At 46.0% G+C, this 19,486-nt stretch overlaps 1 protein-coding gene across 1 annotated transcript in view; it reads left to right on the top strand.

Annotated features, from left to right (window-relative positions):
* The first annotated feature begins 6,375 nt into the window (after nucleotides 1-6,375).
* The window catches only part of DEGS1 (delta 4-desaturase, sphingolipid 1), a 44,404-nt gene continuing 31,293 nt past the window's right edge, over nucleotides 6,376-19,486 (top strand). The window contains exon 1 of the mRNA XM_082252076.1: nucleotides 6,376-6,532. Coding sequence (XP_082108202.1) covers nucleotides 6,451-6,532 — 82 coding nt within the window. The 5' untranslated portion in view covers nucleotides 6,376-6,450. The remainder of the gene's footprint in view (nucleotides 6,533-19,486) is intronic.

Here is a 19,486-nt window from a genome sequence, read left to right as displayed (position 1 = left end):
GAGCTCTGCCTTGTTTACATAGGCAGAGCCCTGTCCTGCGTAAATTCATGATGATCGCCAGGTGCTGGCAGAAATACATAGGCCAGCACCCGCTGATCGACATCTGCTGTGTTTAATCACAGAACGGCCAGGTCGCCTCCTATCTAGAAGTGTCAGATCACGTACCTAGTACGTGATATGGTGCAGCCGAGCTGCCTTGCCACTGTATATCTGTGTTATATGGTCGGCAAGCGGTTATACTGTTGTATATACTGATGTGCATTTATATACCTAATGGTAAATGCTGGTTGCAGTAGTTCTTCTGCTTCAAATTAGTTTGATTAGATTACTTGTTCATTTCTCAGGAAGGGAATCCCCTCTGTTCACAGAAGCTGTGTCCTGTAATGGGGGGGGGGGGGGGGGCACTGCCAACTTTATTATCAAACCCATTCTTCCACTTAGCAAAGGTTCTGGTTCTCTTAAAGCAGAGTTCCACTCAAAAGTGAAACTTCCGCTTATCTGTCTCCTCCTCCCCTCCGGTTCTACATTTGGCACCCTGTCCCCACTTACATCGGACCTCGCCAGCGCCGCAGCAAGATACATCAGTGGTTCGGCCCCCTCCTCCTCCCTCTACTCCCAGGCCAATTACTGAGCGCAGTGCGCATGCGCAGTAGGGACGCGGCCATGAAGCCATAAGGCTTCACTGCTGGGTTCCCTTACCTGCAATGGTGGCGGCAGCACCCGACAGCTGATGGAAACATCGGCTGCGGTGCCGACATTGCTGCATTCCAGGACAGGTAAGTGTCCTAATAATAACAGTTAGCAGCTCCAGTATGTGTAGCTGCTGACTTTTAATTTTTGGAGGGGGGGGGGGGGCGGAAATCCGCCTTAAGGCCCGTACACATGATCTGAAAAGTGGGCAGAAAATAAATCTTTTGAAGTAATCGTACAATAATCTGATCATTAGTACAGAGCTTTCGAGAGCTGATCACGACAGTTTATCTGATATTATGCGATAGGACAAGCACAAAAGTTTTTCTCATACGATACCAGATCGTATGATTTCCATTTAACCACTTAAGCCCCGGAAGATTTTACCCCCTTCCTGACATCGGGTCTGCCGGTCACACGCGCGGGGATCCCAGTGAGCGAGCTGGGGCGGGAGCGCAGCCCCCTATTGGCTCGCAGGCTAATGAGGTACCGGTATGTCACTTTGCCTGCACGGGGCTGACCGCCGCAGTATATATACTTGCGGCGGTCGGCAAGTGGTTAATCAGTACAGTTGTCGTTCAAAAATACAATACAAATACATTACAACACGATCTGTCGTCTGATTTTCGGATCATGTGTACGGGGCTTTATTTTCCTTCAGGCTTGGAGCAATATCCTGTTTGGGGAGGATCATTTCTCCTACCCCCCCCCCCAAAAAAAAAAAAAGACGGCTACACCTACATAGTGGATGTATCTGATTGGATGCTGTGTGGTTGTATCTGATTGGATGCTGTGTGGTTGTATCTGATTGGATGCTGTGTGGTTGACAACTTTCCACATGGCTCTTTTGATTTTTCAATAGAAGGATGTCGAGCAGGAGGGGGCCAACTGGGCCACTCACTAAAGACATTTCAGCCAGTTCATTGGACCCTGCGGAAATGTGTGTAGTGTATGGCCAGCTTACAGCTAAACCAACCCTATGGGGCAGACGGAAATATTTTTATATATAAGAAGGAGAGGTGGTGTAAGGACTTTCTCAAAGTCACTGCCACAACATCCCCTAAGGGCAATAAACTAGTACACAATGGAAAAGCTCCATAAGACTTCACCTCAGCCGTGTTTATTGCATCTTCAAAATTAAACAGGTGAAAATAATGGTCTGGAACCAGTCCTCTCTTGTTATATCAGCCTATCAGGTTTACACTGAAAACACTACACAAATCCCAACCTGTTTAGGGAAGCCTAAAGAACACGTAAACTCTAACCGCATGACATCTAGTTTGCTGAAGAACTGTGTATCATTGGAGCAGGATTAAAGAGAACCTGTCACCAACTTAAAAAAAACTTCAGAAAAATTAAGTGTTTTATAGCAGAGCCAAAATTAACAAGAACAAAAATGAATAGTCCTTAAAAAGCTAAAAAAAAGATAACAAAAGCAACTTTTGCTGCAATAGTCACCTTCAATTGAGAGATTTCCCTTGCAGTACTTTTTCTCTGCCACTAGATGTCCTCAGTATGATGCCCAGCTTCATTCAACCCACTTCCTCTGAGCCCAGGTAATTCTGGAGAGTTAAAGTGGAGCTCAAGACCCCCCCCCCCCAAAAAAAAAATAAAAAGCCAGCAGCTACAAATACTGCAAATACTGTGGCTGCTGACTGTTAATATTAGGAAACTTACCTGTCCAGGGACCCCGCGATGTTGGCACCCTAGCCGATTTTTCATTCAGCTGTTGGGTGCTGCTGAAACCATTCCTTGTAAGGGAAACCGCTCCAGTGATAAGGTAATCCCCACCATCAAAATAAGATGCAGCAAGGATCCGCAGTCCAGGCAACTGTAATGTATAGAGAGAAATAGCCGCACTCCAACTTGAAGGTGAAAAATATAAAATCTGTTTTATTCGTATCCAAAAGATAAAATCAATTCAAAGTGTACTAAGCGGATGTTTATTCCGTGAAACGCGTCAACTACTATGCGTTGATCTCTTGTCTCTGACTGTATTATGGATACACTTTGAATTGATTTTATCTTTTGGATACGAATAAAACAGATTTTATATTTTTCACCTTCAAGTTGGAGAACGGCTATTTCTCTCTATACAAAACCGTCAGTGAAGCCTTGTGACTTCACAGGCGCTTCTCTACTGTGCATGCATGAAGCACGTTGTGCTTTCTGAATTGTCCGGCGGCGGTGGAAGGAGGAGGGGGCCGAACTTCCAAGGGGCAAAACTTCTGGAGGACCTTTCATGGTGACGTCTCTCGGAACTGGGGATGGGTACTTGTCAAAAACGGGTAAAAGCAATCTCTCCAGGTATATAAATATAGCCTAAATTTGTATTCATTGGAAAATAAAACAATTCTTCATTCCAGTTTTAGCAAGGAGCCCCAAAGTTGGATTATACGACTAAAATAATTGTATAAAGTTTATAGGGATCTAAAGTTTAGCGTCTAATTGTTATTATTACTTTCTGTATCAGATTGGATCAAGTTCCATTTTTTTTTTTTTTTTTGTCTAGGTTGTGCTATTTATTTATGTGTGTCAGCAAGAACTGAGATACGCAGCTGGAATCTAGATACGTCCATTGTATGAAATCCTGCGACATTTGTCCTGGCAAAGAGGGAAATGCGCTGCTTATTTCTTAAAGGAAACCCACAAAGGGGTGTATTTATTATTGATGAATAGGAGTGTAAAAGGCATGCAGGGGAATTTACAAAGGCAGACTCCGTGTCATCTGTGCAGCCCAAATCCTATTGTAGCTATTTTTAAACATTTTTGTTTTATTTATAAATGTATTTTAATCATTGTTCTTAAGACCTACACATAATGCCGGGAAATCCATCCGGAAGAAGATTTCGTGATACCATCACTACTTCATGGCATTTCTCTCTCTGCTGCACTGTGTTTTTAAATGCTAAAATCTCATAAAAGCTGTAACATGTTAAAGCGAAAACAAAAAGGGGGGCAAAAAAGCCGAACAAATATTGTCTAAATACAAGAGTTGTGCATTCTTACTTGAATCTTGGTGTGATTTGTGTATTTCTTCCAGATCTGTGCGGTAATCCAGTGTGACACTTTGCCTCTGCAGGAGCTTCCTGTAAGGAACTGCTCCTGATCCAAATCATACCACCTCATCAGTGAAGCATGGTGGTGGTAGTTTAATGGCATGGGCATGTATGGCTGCCAATGGAACTGGTTCTCTTGTATTTATTGATGATGTGACTGCTGACAAAAGCAGCAGGATGAATTCTGAAGTGTTTCGGGCAATATTATCTGCTCATATTCAGCCAAATGCTTCAGAACACATTGGACGGCGCTTCACAGTGCAGATGGACAATTACCCCAAGCATACTGCGAAAGCAACCAAAGAGTTTTTTAAGGGAAAGAAGTGGAATGTTATGCAATGGCCTAGTCAATCACCTGACCTGAATCCGATTGAGCATGCATTTCACTTGCTGTAGACAAAACTGAAGGGAAAATGCCCTAAGAACAAGCAGGAACTGAAGACAGTTGCAGTAGAGGCCTGGCAGAGCATCCCCAGGGATGAAACCCAGCATCTGGTGATGTCTATGTGTTCCAGACTTCAGGCTGTAATTGACTGCAAAGGATTTGCAACCAAGTATTAAAAAATGAAAGTTTGATTTATGACTGTTAATTTGTCCCATTACTTTTGGTCCCTTAAAAAGTGGGAGGCACATATACAAACTGTTGTAATTCCTACACCTTTCACCTGATTTGGATGTAAATATCCTCAAAGTAAAGCTGAAAGTCTGCAGTTACAGCACATCTTGTTTGTTTCATTTCAAATCCATTGTGGTGGTGTATAGAGCCAAAAAGATTAGAATTGTGTAGATGTCCCAATATTTATGGACCTAAATGACTGTCATTCTGTCACAGTAACTAATGATCGGTGGGTCCCCGGGACCCGCTGATCAGTTCCTACTGTGTAAAATCACAGCGGAAGCTAGCTGCCGGCGGCGTGCGCTCGCGCCCAGAAGTGCAGAATCACATATATATTCACACGTGATTCTGCAAAGACTGGTGGCCCTGTAGCAGTAAATCTGCTATGGGTGTTAAATGGTTTGTGATTGGCAGCAGTACCCCCTACCACGTGCGACAGAAGGCTGCATTGTTGCTGCGGCATGTGCACAGCCAGGGGATGTATGTCCTTCCTTGGGTGAGCGCTCCGATGCGGCTTAGCTGCCTGCTTCCACCACCTCATTGGCTGTAAATGTGAATAAGCCCTACTCAATAAACTGATACTAAAAGCTGATTGGTTGCCATGCACAGCTACTCTACTTTTAGTAAGTCCACTCCACTCCCCCAGAATGTTTGATTACAGGGCGGTGGCAGGATTTGGGGAAGATGGCCATTGTCTCTATAAGTAACAAGGAAGATATAACTTCATCCAGAAATTAATAATGACAGGTCCTCTTCTGATCACATAACTGGCTGTGTTCACTGGCCCACCGCTACACGTCACACAGAGGGTGTTACCGCTTCCATCCTTACACACTCGTTAGTACACGCCCTTATTTATTTACAGCCTCCCTTTAAAAGGTAACTCAACTTTTGTGGGGAAAAAAATCAGCAAATAAAGTAAAAACAATATAGTGTATACAATTGCGACACAAATCATATTGTAATTGAATGTTATAAAAAAATGACCTTTCCTTTTCAGTCTGCAGCTGTTGTAATTTTCTGAAAATGCAATGCAATATGGCTACCTGGAGCTGTCCTGTACACAGAATGTGTACTGACCACACCCCAGAAACATCATTTCCTGCTTGTGTGATTGGCTCACCGATTTCCCCAGAAGTCTGCACTAAGATACAAGTCAGGTTTCTGGCATCCCCTGCAACAAAAATGTAATTTTTGGTGAGATAATCCGAATAGGAACACGTCTAAAGGGATGCAGGCCCAGGAGCTTTCCTTATTAGTGCTCTGCAGCTGCCACAGCGGATAGATAATTATGAAACCACTCCTATTACTGCCGGTTCACACTGTTCCGACTTGTCAGGTGACTTGGTCGCCTGACAAGTAGCGTACCGTGCTGTGCAATAGGAACCGTTCTAATAGGAGTGACCTAAAAAGGTTCCTGCACCTCTTTTTTGCAAAGTCGGAGCGACTTGCATCGACTTCCATTATGTGAAGTTGTTGCAAGCCGCGCCGAAGTCGCGGTGCACGGGCGACGGCATTAGTCGCCGAAGTCGTGTCGGATCAGTGTGAACCGACACTTAGACCCACTCAGCACAGAGGAACAAACAGTGATTTCTTCAGAATAACAAAATGAAGGAATCTGCAACAAAGTTTGTTAAAATCCCTGCAATGTACAGAGATCACCCAGAGGGGAATGTTTTTTTTTTTAACAAAAGTGGAGTTACACTTTAATGGAGAAAAGGGCGTGTCATCTAAGTGAGAAGGGCGGGCTAAACCGGCTCCTCGTCATGTGCCTTTTTTTTTATTTCTGACTGTTGATTGGCTAAGCTTTCATGACAGCTCAGGATTCATCAATCACGACAAGGCGTGATGCCCGAAGTACGGCCCACTTTTCTATTGAGACGAACAGATGTAGCTTGGACTCAAAGGGGCGTGTCGCTTTGGTAAGAATAGGGCGGAGCGCTTTCAGGGCCAGTCATTGCGGGGTGGTGTCGTCTCCCCTGCTTAGTGTGGGCGTGGCGTGTCGCGGCGCGCAGTTTCCGGCTCGGTATAGCGGGAGCGCGCACTGTGCGGTTCACTCACTCCGGAGCTGACACTGCAGCCGACATGGGCAATAAGGTGGCCCGGGAGGACTTCGAGTGGGTGTACAGCGACCAGCCACATGCCGACCGCAGGAAGGAGATCCTGGGTGAGTCACTGGGAGGGGGAGGTCTGTGCTGGGGGCTCAGCCACCATAATATAGAACGCTATATGTCATCATATATAATACATGGCTGCCCCATACACCCTGCACGTCACATCTCTGCTTTCATAGACTGTGTGCCATACATTCCTACAGGGCATGCTGGGATATGTGATCCTATACGAGTAGAGAGGGTAATAGGAGTCCATCTGTGTTCTTCTTCCAAATCTACACACCTAAAGGTATACATAAAAAAAAAAAAAAAAAATATATATCCCAAACTATCTCATATCCCTTCTGTATTGTACTGCCCCCCCCCCCCCCACATTGTAAAGCGCTGTGTAAACTGTTGGCGCTGTATACACTTACCGGACGTATTATTGGGCGCATCCGCGTGGTAACACAAACTGCCAATCAATTTACATGGCAGCAGCTCCATGCCTTTAGGCATCTAGATGTGGTGAAGATGACTTGCTGAAGTTTAACCCAAACCTCAGAATGAGGAAGAAAGGGGACGTAAGTGACTTTGAACGTGGCATGGTTGTCGGTGCCAGACGGGCTGCCCTGAGTATTTAAAAAAAACTGCTGATCTACTGGGATTTTTACACACAACCATCTCTCGGGTTTACAGAGAACGGTCCAAAATAGAGAAAATCTCCAGTGAGCGGCAGTTGTGTGAGGAAAATGCCTTGAGGTCAGAGGTGAATGTGCAGACTGGTTTCGAGATGCTGGGCCACAGTAAGGGCTCTTTCACACGGGCGATCAGTTTTTTTGCCTCCTCTCGGTCCTTTTTTTTTTTTTTCACGGAGTGGATGACAGTTGTGTCATCCGCTCCGTATGTCCGCATATCATCCCATCATGTTGCGGATGATATACGGACATAATGTAAGTCTATGGACATTGTGGAGGTCAGCGGGTGACACCGCTGACATCCGATTTTGCTTCCGTTCCGTTTTTTGAACGGAGGAAAAATAGGGTTCTGTTCCGTTCCAAAAAAACGGAACAGAACTGAAAGAAAGAATATCGGATGTCAGCGGATGGTATTCCGCTGACATCCGCAATGCCATAGACTTACATTATGTCCGCAAATCATCCGCAAAAAAATAGGATGATTTGCGGACATACAGAGCACCCGTGCGAAAGGGCCCTAACTCAGATAACTGGTTACAAGCAAGGTATGCAGAATACCATCTCTGAACGCACAACACATTGAAGCAGATGGGCTACAGCAGCAGAAGACCACGCCTGTCAGCTAAGAACAGGAAATTGAGGCTTCAATTTGCACAGGCTCATCAAAATTGCACAATAGAAGATTGGAAAAATGTTGCCTGGGTTGTTAAGTCTCGATTTCAGCTGTGACATTCAGATGGTAGGGTCAGAATTTGGCGAAAGCATGGATCCATCCTGCCTTGTATCCATGGTTCAGGCTGGTGGTGGTGTAATGGTGTGGGCACACTTTGGGCCCCTTAGTACCAACTGAGCATTGTTTATCCGCCATTGCCTACCTGAGAATTGTTGCGGACCATGAGCGGATTTATTAAAGACAGATGGGGGCACTCTGAAAGCACAATTGCCCCCATTTTCCCCAGAACTTAGTGAAGGTGGTGTAAAGTTTCACTTTGTAAAGAATATCCAATCGGGTGCAAGGGGAAAAAAGAGAAAAAATTTGCTTGCATATGATTGGATGATGGAAATCAGCAGAGTTTCATCACATTTACTAAGCTCTGGGGAAAAGAATTACACTTGCAAAGTAAATTAACCCTATATAGTAGTGAGAATTGTCCAGGAGGAGGACAGACTGCATTTCTGTAGGAGCGTAGAGATCATTTTATTGTGGAGTAAATTGACACATGCTGGGGTTACATGTTGCTGACAATACGAATACATGAGACTTTTCCTTGTACAGTTATATTAATCATGTCTTACACGTAAAGGATATAATGGATAAGGGAGCTTGCAGGAGCTGACAGACTTTTTCAACCTTTTTTTTCCCCCCTTAGAAACCCTTGAAATAATTTTCAGGTCTCTGGGAATCCGGGGACTTTTACTAAAACCAATTCATTCCCACCAGGGCAATGGGGGAAAATGGCCCTTACATTGATGTTAAGTAGGAAGTATTATTTCCCCCCTCCCCCCAGTGGTGGGCATAACGCCCCACTAAAGCTAAAATGATCATTGGTGTGGTGACGTTTGCCTGGAACAATGCCGGCACCATCAGATGGGGGTCAGTCAACCACAGCACAAGGAATCCCAAGCATCATTGGAGCAGGGATGTGTCCGGGTCTGATCTAGAGCAGCCATTTTCAGTCGGGGTTACATGGAACACCAAGGTTCCTCTGGAGATGCCAGTAGGTTGGGTACAGATTGGCCTAATCTTTGGGTGGGAGTAGTGGCTTTATTCCAAACTCACCAACTGCAGCCAGGACATTACATAAATGGGTGGGATTCTGGTGACTTCATTGACCTAATATGGCCATGTGACCAACATTGTCACAAGCATCCCTTTGTGTATATGTGCCTTTTTTTTTTCTTTTTTTTTGGGGGGGGGGGGGTTCAATGCCTTAGCCAAAGTTGACTGGGTCCAGGCCCAAGGTCAATGATGTCAGAAGCATCCCAGCCCCTTGGCCACAGTTGATTGGGTGAGAGACTGTTTCCTTTTTCGTTTCCACTGAAACCCGCGCTCCTTCTAGTTTTCTTGTGTGTTTTTTTTTTTTTTTAGCTGTGTCTGATTTCCATCTGATTGTGCCTACATAGTTCCAGGGCCAATTCCAGGTTCCAATACCCATTGGTCGAGACAGCATCATGACCCCAATGATTTTCAGCTTTAGGGGTGTGTTTTGATCACCACTATAGAGGGGCATTCTTCCCATTGACCACGAATGTATGAGGGCATTTTTCCCCAGACACCCTAATAAATTGATTTTAACGGGGGGTCCCTGAGTCATGAAGACTTTCAGGGGTTCTTCAAGGGCCTAAGAGCTCATTCACACTGCCGCGACTTGTCAGCCTGACAAGTCGCGGTCCATTGATTAGCACAGGACCCGTTCTAATAGGAATGACACAAGTAGCTCCGACTTAGAAAAAGGGTCCTGTACTACTTTGGGGCAACCTCGGAGCGACTTGCATAGACTTCCATTATGTGAAGTCCCTGCAAGTCGCGGTGCACGCGACTTCACAGGTCGCTCCCTGAAGTCGTGTCGCCTCATTGTGAACCGGCTCTTAGGGCTGAGAGACTGATCTAGAGGGATGATGGGAGGTGTACTATGTATCTGTATAGAGAATGGATACATTGTAATGTGTTGTGTTCTTGGTGAACCTTGAGATGGAAGCGGCACACAAGTATTCTCTATGTAAATGACACTTATTTAGATATAGTGTGTTCTCTGAGATGAAGCACACAGGAATTATCTCTGTATAATTGTTGAAGTTTGTCCCCTCGCTCTTCTCCTGTGGGTGTGACTCGCACATCAAGCATTTGTTCGTTCGTCTTTAGGAAATCACATGCACTCTTCATGATTTTCTAAGCTCTTTATCTCCAGGGACTATTTTATATTTCTGGGAGGGTGGCTTGGTTTTATGATTGTAGTTACCCTGGAAATTCTGTGTTCGATCCTTGTATGAGACCTGCAGATCCTTTCTGCATGTTTTTGGCTGCCCTAGAAATGGCGTGTTTGCACTTTAGGAGATCAAAGTGTGATTTCCAGGCTTCTTACATTGGGGGAGGGGTGTTTTTTTTTTTTTTTTTTTTACATCTGGTTAGAGTTCAGTTGATCATGCAGACCTATTTTATATAAAGAGAGTTGTGGGTCTCTCCCAGATCCTGAGTCATGTGCTTGCAGCCATTCAGATATTCGTAAGGGAATGTTCTTCTCTAGATGTAAAGAGGATGTAGTGGTGACACACCCATTCTGCCTCATATTCCGTTAAAAGAACAGAAAACTTTTTTTTTTTTTTTTTACTTTTGAATTGCATGGATGGATGAATGTATAGTGCATTTAGAGGTTCACTAAAGTTTTATTATCCTTAGGAGATCCAGGCTCCTTCAAAAAAAATTAAAATACTGTAGCTGCTGACCTTTTAATTTTGGGACGTTTGCCTGTCCAGGAATCCAGCGATGTCTTCACCCGAGCCAATTTTTCAATCAGCAATCTGGTGCTGCCATCTACACTAAGGGAAACAGGCAGTGAAGCTGCTCCCTACTGTGCATTCCCGCTAGAGGTGCACCATACTGTTCTCTGAGCCGTTCCCTACTGCGCATTCCCGCTAGAGGTGCACCATACTGTTCTCTGAGCCGTTCCCTACTGCGCATTCCCGCTAGAGGTGCACCATACTGTTCTCTGTGTATAGGTTGGCTGTGGGAGAAGGGTTGAACTTCCGGCTGAGTTTGCTGCCGTAAGTGGTTGTAAATGTAAACCTCAGACACGAAATATGAACAAAGCATATCCTCCTATAGTGTGTGCTATTCTCACTCCAGAGCACTAAGTATCATATGTCCTTTATCAGTATGAGTCCCTTCTGACAAGTTTTCCTGACACCAAGAGAAAAATGGTGACGGGAGGGCCTCCAACTGATTGAAAGCCTTAGCTCCGTTTCTGTGTAGAGGGGAGAAAGCAGCTCTCAGATCTCTCCTCACTGATCTCTGCAGATTGTGATTTCAGCTTTCCACCCCTTTTTTTTTCTTTTCTGACGGCTCAAACAAGCTTCTATATTCTGGACTTTGAACGGTTCCAGAGAAGACTGCAAATGGGTATATTATAGGGCTGCACGCTATTGAAAAAAAATCATTGCGATATTTATTTATTTTTCCCAGCGACATTGTTGCGATATTTTTTTTGCGGCAGATCCTCTTTGTCGCGTTTTTTTTAGTAGTGCAGAGTTACTACAGCGTGCCCCCCATTCAATGCCGAGTTACTACAGCGTGCCCCTCATTCAATGCAGAGTTACTACAGCGTGCCCCCCCCATCAATGCGGTGACCAGCGTGCCCCCCCCCCCATCAATGCGGTGACCAGAGTGCCCCCCCCCCATCAATGCGGTGACCAGCGTGCCCCCCCCCCCCATCAATGCGGTGACCAGCGTGCCCCCCCCCCCCATCAATGCGGTGACCAGCGTGCCCCCCCCCCCAATCAATGCGGTGACCAGCGTGCCCTCCCCCCCCCCCCCCCCCATCAATGCGGTGATCAGCGTGCCCCGCCCCATCAATGCGGTGACCAGCGTGCCGTGTCCCCTTCAATGCAGAGAGACTTACATAAGGTAGAGGAACACAGCCTGACATCCGTCCCACATGTTCAGTCTGCCCTGCAGCTAGTTCTGACCGAGCGGTGAGTGCCATGAGCACAGCGAACCAATCTGCTGTGCAGGCACGCGTGATTGGTTTGCTGTGCCGCTGCTCACGGCGCGCTGCTCACCGCTCAGTCAGGAGATCTAGCTGCAGGGCAGACTGAACATGTGGGACGGATGTCGGGCTGTATTATTCTACCGTCTACCATCACTGTGAGTCCCGACTTCTCTGCCTTCAATATCGCATGATCCGGCGATGTGACTATCGCCCACGCTCGCAGCACGATATCGATGTTCACATCGACTATTGTTCAGCCCTAGTACATTATGTAGGAGGATTTGTTTAAGCACCTGAGGCCTATCCCTTCACTGGGTATATGTAAGGGGTTACAATCACTTTGTAGCTTCCCTCAAAAATTGTAGTATTTAGTAAAAGATGCTGAACATTTGCTTCGTCTTTGGTGGCAACTCCAAACTCCCCGGTGTTCAAGCTCTAAGGCCTCCAGAACATTCATTCTGAGACACTGTTGGGTGGTTGGTCTGCACTGTATGGTTCCTCCCAATGTTTCCTATGTCACTGCCATCTTCCTTGTATTGGAAATAGGACGAGGGTGGGGAATTCTGGTATTAAACACATGTGGAAGTGGCAAATGCTGTGGACTTTGCCGGAGGCTTTTAATCCCAGTTCACACTGGTGCGATGCAGGAAACCCTGTGATTCAAAGCCGGTTCCTGCATCGCACACTGGTTCACACTGACATCTGTGAATGTCAATGTAAAGTTAATGACACCCCCAGATTAGTTTGAAGATTGCAGTGCCAACTGTAAAATGTTGCAAGAATTGGATTGCATAGGTGTGGACTCCCATGCGACTTGATTCCAGTGTGGACCAAAAAAGGATGTGCTCCATTTTGGTGCAAATGCAATGTGACTTCAGCCATGCCGTTTGTATGGCTGAATTTGCAGACATCGCATGTGATCTGCACAGCAATGCAGTTCAACTCAAATGCGATGTTTATGATCGGACAACTGTGAACCCAGCCTTAAGCTTGAATGCCTTTTTAATATAAGAGGAACACGGGGGGGGGGGGGGGGTTGGGAACAAACCTGATTAGAGGTCTGTAGGGAGTCAGATACTGGCTGGAAGGCCCTAGATGTCAGGCTTGCTGCGTCCCATTCATTTTATTAGTGAAAGCCCTTCTCTTTCTTTCCTTTGGAACTTTGTCATGTGAGATGCTTCCTTCTAGAAATTAATGCCGTTATCCTTATCATATGATATTCACTCTCCCTTTTGCTGTACTTCCTCTTGCCATAGTCTTGTAAAATCTGGCTTTGGCTCAGAAAATCTTGCCCCAGGGAACAGCAAATGCGGTCTGGGAAGAATTGCTACCTGGCATGGGATCAGCTTTTCTATTTGTTGATGTGCAACACTCTAAATGTTTGCTCTGTTCCATCAGATCTGACTCATTCTTCCACCTAAAGCTGCCATATCACACAATCCATGCCATTGTGCCACTTCTAGATAGGGTAGACAAATGGCACTTTTCCACTGCAAGTACCGGCTCGGCCCTGCTTGGCCCAGTTTGCTTTTCCACTGCTGGTACCGCATGGTACGGTGTTGGAACGGTTCGGTATGGTTTGCTTTTCCACTAAAGTAGTACTAAAGTTAAGTGGGTGGGATAACAACGGGGTGGGTGGGATTCTCTGACCAATCAGTGGCTAGTAGTGACTGCATGCAAAGGATTGTGGGATATGGTACCTCTTGGAACCACAATCGAGGTGGTACTGTTTTTGAGAGCCGTACCGTTCGGTTCCATGCAGTTGAAAAGCGCCACCGTACCGAACCGTTCCTACACCATACCATGCGGTACCAGCAGTGGAAAAGCACAAAAGCGAGCCGAACCGTTCGGTTCCATGCAGTGGAAAAGCACCAATAGTAAGCTTACTCTGCATGGACATGTCACAATCTATATCAAGCGTATCCTTTTTACAAAAAAGCTCCACCTTTTTTTCTTTTATCATTAAAGTAGAACTAAAGGCAAAAACCTTTTCTTTTGTTTGACAGACACAGCTCCTGATCTTCCTAACATTGGGTTATACCACCCCATACAGGAGTAGGACACTAGGCAGAAAAGTCTGGTTACGCCTATGGGCAGTACCAGGGGGTATACTCCCTCTCTGCTATAGGTATCGGCCGATATTATCGTACATTTAAAAAAAAAAAATTTTTTTCTTAAGCACTTGACAGGTACTGTTGTGGAGGGATTTGGGGGTCTAAAAGACCCCAAACCCCTCCTCTGCACTTAAAAGCATTCAAAACGCCAAGTTTGGCTTTTTTGAATGCTGTAATTTTTTTTTTTTAATCTGGCGCAGAGTACCCGGGAAGTGATGTCATGACATCACTTCGGGGTTTTTACATGGAGACATGATCAGAGCCCGAATACGGCTTTGATCGGGTCTTCGGCGGCGTCCTGCCGAGGACATTGGCCGTGCTGGCTGGTTGTGCTAAAACCAGGCACTCGGCTCTGATCAGAACTCCGCCTCTCTAGCCGTCTGCAATCCAGCTCCGCCTCACCAGCTGGAATGAATTCCACTCCTCCCATGCTCCCTCTGCTCAGTGTAATTTATGTTTGTTTATAAAAGACTACACTACTTTAGCCGAGTGCTTGGGGAAACTGGTCTGGGTCTCCCAGTGGAACAGGAGACCCGGGCGAGCCGCGGGGGGGGGGGGAGTGGGAAGACGTTCCCTCCCGCTCCTTGTAATGACAGCCGAGCGGCTTCTCAGCCGCATTGTCATTACAAGACAGCTGACCATCGGTTATGGATGCCAGTATCGGGGCGATGCCTCTAGCTGTAGGCATCACTCCGGTACCAGCACTTTCCAAAATATCGGCCACTTTGATTACAATATATCGGGGAAAGTGCATATCGGCCCTGCCGATAATCGGTCGATCCCTAGTCAGGAGTAAGGACCCAATTCCTTGCTGGGATCTCTGGCCCTGGAAAAAAATATATATATTTTTTTTCCTCTTTAGATCTTTTTTTTTTTTTTTTTTTTTTTTTTCTGTGAGATCTACAATCAACTGCCGGTCTGGCCAGCGGACGCGCGCAGACCTCAGCTCCGCGTTAGGTCGGCCGCGATATAGCTCCACCAGGCAGGGGCTGGCTTGAGTGTGTTTAATGCCTCGCAAAGGTCACATATGACCGCGTCTCAGCCCGAGTTGCAGCTTTCCTCCTGGCCGACAGCCCCCCCATTTTGATGGCAAGGAGGTTCTGTCTGGAGCGGTGCCCACCTTGTTCCTTGTATGGTAAGTAGCTGTCTTCCCCTCTCCCCTGGAGGGTTTTGACGTGGGCCTCTCTATGGGACGGTCTGACCCCCCCCCCCCCCCCTCATCTGTCCGTCCTACCTCCCCCACTTATTCTGGGGCTGTGTGGGTGGTCCCTATCCAGCGATGGCCATCCTGATTGGCTGAGACAAAGCAGCAGCGTCATTGGCTCCCGCGGCTGTCAAAGTCAGCCAATCGGGAGAGAGGGGGCAGAGCTGAATGGCAGCTCAGTGTCTGAATGGACACGCGGAGCTGCAGCTCGGCTCCGGTGCCCCAATAGCAAGCTGCTTGCTGTGGGGGGCACTTGATGGGAGGGAGGGGCCAGAAGAGCCAAAGAGGTACCCAAGAAGAGGAGGATCCAGGCTGACCTGTGCAAAACCAACTGCACAGAGGAGGTAAGTATAACATGTTTGTTTAAAAAAACAAAAAGACTTTACAATCACTTTACGATGCAAAGGAAATCTGGATGACTACTCCACCGGAAACTCCTTTATTAGAAATGATATGACATGATCCAATCAACAGAGGGAAGAACAGCTGTCTTCATGCTAAAGTATAGTACATATGATTACATTCAGCACAAAACGTGTGAACTAGAGATACACTGAAATTTTCGATGGCTGAAAACATGTCGGGTGAAAATGGTGTTATCTGCATTATGCTGATAAGCAAAAAAGGTGCCGAAAATGCATGTGACTAAAAAAACCGAATCATGCATAACACGTGTGTTGATGCTTTCCTGCTGCATTTTTAATGGGGAGGTGTTTTTTGTCACGTGGTGTGTGTGGTTTTTTTTTTTTTTTTTTTTTTCTTCTTCTACTTACCAAAAATGCAGCAATCAAGATTTTTAACGCCACAATGGACGCACAACAGTCCAGTGTGAAAACATACATATAATTTTAAGGGACACATTCTTCTTGTGCTAAGGGTGACTGACGATAAATTCCTATTCATTCAAATTCATGATATTAAAGTTGAATATAATACAGTTATATAATTTTTTTTTTACTGTCATTTTTGGTTTTGGCACCAAAATTTCCATATGGCGCACCTCTAGTGTGAACCAGCGATTGTTCACTTGTTTGTATCATGTCATATCTTTAATTTTATAGTCTATTTCTAATATAGGGGTTTTCCAGTGTGGCCATCTGGATTTCCTTTGCATGGCTTGTCCTAAGGCGAGCTGAGCCAGCATCTGAATAGTGTCAGCGACTGATTTGAAGCAGACCGGGCTGGAACACACTAGTGTCTCTTTTGCCTTTATGGCAGCCTTTCTCAGTGCTTGGGAGGAGAGGGGGGGTTTGTTTGGTAAATTTTGGGTAATGCCTTGATGTTCTTTAATGTCCATTGTGGCAGTCTAAGTCTGGCCATACCCTGAACAGATTCCCCCATTTTATAGGCCTCGCCCCCCCCCTTCGGCCCCATGAAGCTACAAAGTGCCAGCTCTTCCCTTTCCCTAAAGCATTCCAAGTTTTGTTGGTGGGTGGTTTTTTTTTTTTTTTATCTATATTCCTTCCCACTTACCACCCAGTGCGCATACGGCATACAATGTGCTGATCCAAAACCCAGTTTGCATCACTAATTTGTGATTTTATTTTTTTCACTAGTGGAAGTACGATTTGTGCTGGCTGGGTAGCTCTGCAAACTGAACTTCACAGGGACTTTTACTGTCATTGACCAGTGTGGATGTAGCGAGTATGTTCTGCAGGAAACGTCTAAAGCAGTGGTCTCCAAACTGCTGTCTGAGGACTGGACACGGCCTTTTTTTTATCTGGGCTTTGGGGCATATTTTCCCCTCACTGTCAGCCAACAGTGGGGTAGTTTTTGTCACTGACATCCACAATGGGGCTCTTTCACCCTCCACTGATGCCAAGAACGGGGCACTGTTTACTCCCACTGGCCACGGCCCAACCCCATCTAGTTTGAAGGACCATAAACCGGCCCTTTGTTTAGCTAGTTTGGAGACCCCTGGCCTAAAACAGTGGACTCCAAACTTTGGCCGGTGTGACAATTGGGGCCCTTGGGGCACCTGTCCTTCCCAATGACACCAATGATGGGGCCCTATTGCTACCAATACTGACAAGAGGTGCTATGTTCTTCTTTTTTTTTTTTTTTTTTTTTTTTAACCCAGACCAGTCTGGTCCCCCCTAATGTCTAAAGAACCATAAACTGGCCCTCTGTTTAGATGGTTTGGAGACCCCTGGCCTAAAACAGTGGTCTCCAAACTTTGGCCGGCGTGACAATTGTGGCCCTTGGGGCACCATTCCTCCCCAATGACACCAATGATGGGGCCCTATTGCTACCAATACTGACACGAGGTGCTATGTTTTTATTTACCCAGACCAGTCTGGTCCCCCTAATGTCTAAAGGACCATAAACTGGCCCTTTGTTTAGAAAGTTTGGAGGCCAAAGGATCAATCTATTTAGCTGGTATTGTGAGAAATCCAATAAGTGCTAGCTCACTGGATAAATCAACCTTTATTGAAATTGGGGCAGCATACATTGCAGTGTCCCTTTACCACTTTCTTTATTCCTGTCTATCCTGAGATTTTTCTACGTATGTCAATTCTGGTGTTCTACTTGAACCTTGAAAACCAAGATTATTAAACCCAAGAGCAAAAATGTTTATTGCAGTTTAGTAGTCCTTCGATGTGGTCGCTGTATTTGTTTCACTTTTGCATATTAAACCCTTTTCAGCAACTACAGGAAATCTGTTCTTGTCAGAACTGCAGTGTCCCTGCTACTTCCTTTTGAACTGAAAAGAAAAGGCAATATTTATCTTCCATAACCTACAAATCTCCCTTTCCCTCATATATGTAATGGAGATGAACAGAAGCAAAAAATTTGTGGTCTGGCTTCGGTGGCAACCATGGCTTCCTTTTTTATAGAGGAAGTGGAGAATCGAATGTTCAGATTCCTGCAGAAACCTTTTTAAAACGTTTTTGTCTCCTGCAACATAATTAAAAAAACAAAAAAGCTAGTTTAAGGCTAGGTTTCCACTAGTGCGGCTACGAAGTTGTGCTACTTCTAGCACGACTTCGTAGCAAAAGTAAACCGCGGCTTCAGTTAGACTTGTCCCTCATATATAGAGGGAAGTCGCGCTCAAAAGTAGTACACGATTTACTTTTGAGGTCGCGGCAACTGAAGCCGCGGCAGTGGAAACGTGCCCCATTGAAAACAATGGGGTTTGACTTGCTGTGCGACTTGACATGTGTCAAGTCGCACCGCAAGTCGCACTAGTGGAAACCGAGCCTAATATTGTGTAATCCCTTTGTATAGCAAGACTCAAACTGTAAAAGGGAGGGGCGGCACTAGAAGCCAGTCATTCTCATGCATTGATGAAGAACAGAGAAACTCATAAATCCTCTAGATGCTTTTTTGTGAGCTGGGAGACTGGGAGGAGACCTAGCTGTATAGAGAAATTAACCAAACTGGTCGCACTTTGCAGAGCTGTGTAAATCTCAGGACTGGCTAGACAAAATGACTAACCTTTTTGTAGATACAACAGATGTATGTGTTTCAGCTGTTTTGCTTGAAGTTCAGCATTGGGGGCCATTCACACCTGCGAATGCACCCACGGCAGATTACATGTAAGAACCCCAGCGGGGGTTGCTGGCGATTAGCTGTGGGACAGAGCGCTATTGAAAGCAATGGGAGGCTACCAGCTCCTGCAGTTATTTGCAGCCACTCCCAGCAATCGCATGCAACTGATTGGTCCTGAGACTGTCTGTGACTCATGATCATCGCATGAGCTATTCCATGCAAGTAGCGGGAGCCGGCAGCCTTCAATTGTTTTTAAAGAGGAAGTAAACCCTCCTCTGCAAGTTGTACCTATAGGTAATCCTATGATAAGGCTTACCTATAGGTACTATAAATATCTTCTAAACATGCACCGTTTAGGAGATATTTACCTTATATGCAGCCAGTGACGTCACTGGCGCATGCGCTCTGAAGGAACGGCCGCTCGTGCCGTTCCTTCAGAGCCCCGTGCTGTGACCTCCCGTGCGCGAGAGTGACGTCACCGCGGCTCCGGCCAATCAGATGGCCGGATGCCGCGATCCCGGAAGACGGGCGACTGGACGTGTCGCTCGTCATAGAGGTAAGCGGGCGGCACGGCGGGGCTCGTTCTAAGGTAAGTATTTCATAATGAGCTAGTATGCGGTGCATACTAGCTCATTATGTGTTTCTCTTTCAGGGTGAAGAAAAAAAAAAAAGTGGGTTTACAACCTCTTTAATGGGTTTGCCTTCCGCAACTGATCGCCGGAAACCCCCCTGCTGGGGTTTGTGCATGGAATGTAAGGAAAATGGGCATAAATATGCCCCCATTTTCCTCGTGGGGCTGTGACAGGGCAAGGTA

Source organism: Pelophylax lessonae (genome assembly GCF_965119305.1).
Source record: "Pelophylax lessonae genome assembly, chromosome: 3".
Lineage (NCBI taxonomy): Eukaryota > Metazoa > Chordata > Amphibia > Anura > Ranidae > Pelophylax > Pelophylax lessonae.
The sequence above is the reverse complement of the archived record's forward strand: the minus strand, read 5'-3'. Positions and strand labels throughout refer to the sequence as shown.